The sequence below is a fragment of the Salvelinus fontinalis genome, unplaced genomic scaffold, assembly GCF_029448725.1.
Source record: "Salvelinus fontinalis isolate EN_2023a unplaced genomic scaffold, ASM2944872v1 scaffold_0186, whole genome shotgun sequence".
Taxonomy (NCBI): Eukaryota; Metazoa; Chordata; class Actinopteri; order Salmoniformes; family Salmonidae; genus Salvelinus; species Salvelinus fontinalis.
The window spans coordinates 62106-68105 of NW_026600395.1; the positions used below are offsets into that span (position 1 = coordinate 62106).

A 6000-nucleotide genomic window follows, 5' to 3' on the forward strand; every position below is an offset into this window, starting at 1 on the left:
TGGGCCAGCACAGCACTAGGCTTAGAGTGGATTATTATGGACATGCCATCTCCTGTGGCTCTCTATTGTCCGTGTGTGTGGGGGTTTGTGTGAGAGAGAGAGAGTGTGTGTGAGTGAGTGTGACTGTGACTGTGTGTTTGTATATGTGTGTTTGTGTGTGCGTGTGTGAGTGCGTGTGTGTGTGTGTGTGTGTGTGTGTGTGTGTGTGTGTGTGTGTGTGTGTGTGTGTGTTTGTGTGTGATATTGGGGATAGAGCAGCATGCGCCCCTGGTCCTGCTGGGAGATAAGCAGATCTATAGCAAGCCTCTGTACCTCTGTCATCACCTTTAACATTTAACACACATACACATACACGCACACACACATACACGCACTTCCTGTGCTGTTTGGAAAGCGTTTGAGGAGGCCTCTCTATTTATGTCATTGGGCCTCAAACACCAAGCCTGCAGGGGGGCTCCCCTGGTGTGTGTCCAGTCCCACAGGGAAACTCCCGCAGCAGAAAGGTAAAGCCACAGCAGACTGAGGGGGAGGAGCTGAGCAGACAGTGAAAGTCTGGACACCCACATCGCACCACAACATTGTGTTGTTTCAGATGTGTGTCTCCCATAAAACTTCAATTAAACACAGAGTCTCAAATAGTTGCCATCCCTTTTAATAGCCGGGCATCGGCACACATTTCAGCAAATAACACCTGTTTTAAATAGATGCCGTGTCTAAATGAATTGTTTGCGAGTGAACTTCAGTGAGTACCGCAAGATTGCTCAAAGAAGATAAAGAAGAGCCATGGATGAGACAGCAGTGTGGTTTGACATGGTCGGCTCAACTACGATGGATACAAGAGGTGCAACGAGTGAGACAATGGTGCTGAAACGTGAAATCGGGGGTGTATGATAGGCAGGCTAGTCTTTGCATGTCTGATCTGCGATGGATTTGTTATTACAATGAGTATACTGGTCATACTGGTCACAATAACCAGTATGGTAGTCTTTTCAACATTTGTTTGAGCAAGAGCTGTGTGCAAATCCGCACCTTTTTTAAAATGTTCACATAAAATTACATACCCAAATCTAACTGCCTGTAGCTCAGGACCTGAAGCAAGGACATGCATATTCTTGATACCATTTGAAAGGAAACACTTTGAAGTTTGTGGAAATGTGAAATTAATGTAGGAGAATATAACACATTAGATCTGATAAAAGATAATACAAAGAAAAGAAGCATGCATTATTTGTATTTTTTTTGTACAATCATCTTTGAAATGCAAGAGAAAGGCCATAATGTATTATTCCAGTCCAGGCACAATTTACATTTTGGCCAGTAGATGGCATCAGTTTATGTGCAAAGTTTTAGACTGTTCCAATGAACCATTGCATTTCTGTTCAAAATTTTGCATCAAGGCTGCCCAAATGTGCCTAATTGGTTTATTAATAACTTTTCAAGTTCATAACTGTGCACTCTCATCAAACAATGGCATGGTATTATTTCACTGTAATAGCTACTGTAAATTGGACAGTGCAAATGTAAGCTTTCTGCCAATATCAGATATGTCTATGTCCTGGGAAATGTTCTTGTTACTTACAACCTCATGCTAATCGCGTTAGCCTACGTTAGCTCAACAGTCCCGCAAGGGACCCACCGATCCTGTAGAGGGTAGGGAAATAGAAGCCTGGCTAAAACAGAAGCCTGTCTATAATAAGCACCGGTTGTGTTCAGTGATTGAAGCAAATAAACGCCCAGGCTATAAATGTACGTTTTACAGTATATGAACAAATGTGTTTACATGCTTGCTTGTGTGTGTGTGCGTGCGTGCGTGTGTGTGTGTGGTGGTAGGACGCAGGTGCCATCCGTCTTAGTGTAATCCAGGAAGTGTGTCTCAGCAGGAGAGGAAGTGCTTCAGCGGGGAGCCCCTCCCACTCATGAATATTACATTACCCCCCATAATATACTCACCTGACTTTACCAATTTTAAGTACTGGCAGGCAACAACACAAAGAAATACCTAAAAAACTAAAAGGACCAAGGCACTCTTCAAGTAATTAGTTTAAAATGCCTTTATTTTAGTTATGGCATGTTCAGTAAAACAACAAGTGTAAAACTCTGAAGCGTTTCGGGGTCCTAGTTTTAAACGGTTTGTTCTATTGAACATGCCATAACTAAAAGTCATTTTATTAAAGTAATTCTATGAAGATTGACTTGGTCCTTTTAGTGTTTATGACCATTTTAGCCCTTTACCAAAGAGCACCTTCTACCTACAACATTCTACTGTGGTATTCCAGCAGGACTTCCTCCCTTCATTTTCTACAAACAAATAAAACTTTTATATTTATATATATGTATATATAATATTTACCATGTTGTACTGTTTGGTTGTTGGTTTGATGGCTGCTGCGTTCACACACAACCTTGTCATGTGTTTGCAGGGCGATGACACATCTTAAAGGACTATTCTGCCTCCATCTCTGATAATAAATAAATGCAAACAGTGGGATACCACCTGCTTTGTGTGTGTGTGTGTGTGGTGTGTGTGTGTGTGTGTGTGTGGTGTGTGTGTGTGTGTGTGTGTGTGTGTGTGTGTGTGTGTGGGGGGGGGGGGGGGGGGGAGAGAGAGAGAGAGAGCTGTGTGTGTGTGTGTTCTAATGGGAGCTCTAATTAAGACTCTGGGGGTATCTGCTATCTGTCAGCACTGATCGATCGGCTGGCAGAGACTGACAGCTCCTTCTGTGTGTCTGTGTGTCCGTGTGTGTGTGTGTGTGTGTCCTTGTCTTTCACTTCTGTCGTTGAGCTCTCTGCTCTCTGTGTGTGTTGGTGTTATGTTACTCGTCACTCAACACTGTCACTACCTATGTCAGAGGAGAATTAACACACACACACACACCGTCTCTGTACACAGTGTGCCGGTCCTTTCACCTGACAGCTTACTGGACAAAGGGACATCATTCTCTTTGACAGAGGGACAAGATGTTAGAGTGTTCTGAACACACACACAGACCACGTGGTCAGGCATGGGCGATGTTCTAAACAGTTTAACACCTGGATGTGTGTGTGTGTGTGTGTGTGTGTGTGTGTGTGTGTGTGTGTGTGTGTGTGTGTGTGTGTGTGTGTGTGTGTGTGTGTGCGTGCGTGTGCGTGTGCGTGTGTGTGTGTGTGCGCGTATTTGTGAGTGAGTGTGTGTGTGTGTGTGTGTTGAGTGATGGCATCAGTCTGTCAGTGACAGTATGACAGGGGTGTGTGTGCATGTGCGCGAGTGATGGCAGTGACAGTATAGACGGTGTGCTGTGAAATGTCACCATGGCGATCGATCATGTTTAGCGAGGGTGGAGGCTGATCTGGTCCTCACGCTTACATGAACCCTCCATCCTCTTCCATCCCTCCTCCTCCATCCCTCCATTTCCCTACTAATTCTTCTCTCCTCCGTGTGAGAGCCCGAAGGGTCCCTAGGGAGAGGAGATCCCCCTTACCTGTCAAGAGGAACCAACCGTCACCACACACACACGCTCAGACACACACGCTCAGACACACACACACGTGTTCAGACACTCAGACACACACACACACTTCATTCCACATATCACACTTATTCAGTGATTTTATTTCATTTATTTAGAAATGTGTGCAGGATCAATTCCTTGCAGTGAATCCTCTGGTTTCCATCATTGTCCTGAAATAACATTAATTCATGGTACCGTGAGTGAAGATGATGATGATGATGATGTTGATGATGATGATGATGATATTGATAATGATGATAGAAACAGCAGACTCAGTCAGTCAGAATAACCAGTCAGTCAGAATAACCAGTCAGTCAGAATAACCAGGCAGTCGGAATAACCAGTCAGTCAGAATAACCAGTCAGTCAGAATAACCAGGCAGTCAGAATAACCAGTCAGTCAGAATAACCAGGCAGTCAGAATAACCAGGTCTACTTCATGATGTCGAAGTGATTAACAAAAACTCGTCAGAGGGAAATAGAAAACAACTTTTTTTTTACTTCTTTTAATTTCTCTTCTTCAAAAAAACAATGCACAACTTGTACCACAATATTTGAAAAAGCTAAAAACACTTCAAAATATTAGTTTTGTATATATATATATATATTTATATATCTATAGAATTTTATTTTTTCCTTCTTTCAAAACGGATGCCTGTGAGTGAGTCTGTGATGTGTAATGGTGGATGGCCGGGTGGGGGGACCACACACACACAGGCGCAGTCTGACACACAAACCAGGCCAGGCTGTCATAACAGCTTCATAAGAGCTTATAACAGCTTATAACACACCATGCATATGCTCCTGTACTCCTACACGGAAACACATAGACAGTAACATTGTCCTCCAATCTCTCACAGCCTCCATATTACAAACATATAAAAAGAGCATGACTGCGGAATGTTTCAACCTCTCCCAGGCCCCTTCCAGTCATCCATCGAGCTCCCTTCTACTCCCAGCCCCCCTTTCCTCCTCTCCTGTTCTCCTCCTCTCTGCCTCTTCGCTCCCTCTCTCGGGGAGCAGGGTGGGTGTGTGTCTGTGCTTGTCACCCTCTGAGGGTGTAAGTGCTGCTTGCGTTCTTTCCTCCAATAATCCTAAAAGTTCATTCTTAAATCTACTACAGCCAGTTCAATTCTGAGAGACTGAGTCATCAATGGTTAGTGCTCAGTACCTCCTCACCAATCTCTCTTTCTCCCGGAGCTACTGACAGACTGACAGTACATGGCCAGTCTTAGTATTACAATAATTTAGAGTTTGAAATGAAACCTTTCCATCTCTAGCTGTTGCTTTAAAAAAAAGATAGCACTAAAGAAATTGCACTTGGACAACAGAGCCAAACAGCAGTCACTTCACTGTGTGTGTTGCGTGTTTTATATAGATCTTCTGTTTTAATGCCTTCTGTTGGAGACTCTGTTGTGTGACTAAGCTCACACACACACACAGACAGATTGCTGGGTCACTCACGCTGTACGTCATCTTGACTGACGATACCTTTTTTAATTTAAATGTCTCCTTCCTCCAATTTCGCAGTTTCCCTGGGACATCATCAGAGCGTCACACAGTTACTCACACAGACTGCATTCCCCTCCCCTAGGACAGACTGCTATGAACTTCAGACTGAACCGAACCAGACTGAAGCAGGCCAAACCAGTCCAGAACAAAGACCTGGGTCTTATTTTCCTCCTTCAGGCATAACCAGACTAAAACAGGACAGAGAAATGTCACTTTCATTTTTTTGTCATCCTTTCAAAACCTCCCATCACACGAGAAAAACGGTCCAGATAGAAAGTGGTAAGCATATGAATAATTGTCTTTATGGCGTGAAAAGCATTTTTTGATTGGTTGTCCTTAATGAGTGAAAAGCAATTTGATTGGCTGTCTCTCAGCGTAGCTCAGCGAGTCTCAGCGCTCCTCTGAGCGAGGCTGCATGGTGCTCTGGGGGGGGGGGTGTGTGTCTTAAACAGGATGTGACACGTATGTGTGGGCATAATCAGCCCAGGCAGCATCAGTAGGGCAGAGTGTCTAGGAACCTGTCAATCAGAGGTGGGGGTGGGACCAGGTCCTCCAGCTTCAGGTAGAAGATCCTCTGCAGACCCTGGGTCCTCTGGGAGCGGAGCTCCGCCCTAACACCCAGCACACGACTTAGAGGGGGCGTGGCCTTGGAGGAGGAGGAGGGGCCAAAGCCCAGGTGGTCTCTAAGGCAACAGACCACCTTGTTCTGCAGCTCCTCAACGCGCTTACTGTCCTTCAGTCCTGGGACCTGCTCTGTGGAGACGGAGGGAAAAAGACGGGTTACACACTAAACAGATACACAAAGAGAGATACAGGACACACATACACACAGTGCTCCTCGACTTGCTCAGAGCGCTACCAGCTCCAAGCACAAACTCCATCTTGTTTTCCATTCAATTCCATCTCATTAGTTCCTGTGGATCTTGTTGTTATTATGTTACCGCAGCCTTAAACCTTAAACAGGCTCTAAACATCCCAGACATACACACCCTGTCTGTCTC

The 6000-nt window shown here is 44.7% G+C and overlaps 1 protein-coding gene across 2 annotated transcripts in view; it reads right to left on the reverse strand.

The window, feature by feature from the left end:
- Positions 1-3582: 3582 nt before the first annotated feature.
- Positions 3583-6000, reverse strand: part of LOC129844161 (nuclear receptor subfamily 4 group A member 3-like) — a 34331-nt gene continuing 31913 nt past the window's right edge. For both annotated transcript variants that reach the window (XM_055912580.1, XM_055912579.1), the window contains one exon: positions 3583-5752. In XM_055912580.1, the coding sequence (XP_055768555.1) occupies positions 5493-5752 (260 nt within the window). In that variant the 3' untranslated portion in view covers positions 3583-5492. The remainder of the gene's footprint in view (positions 5753-6000) is intronic.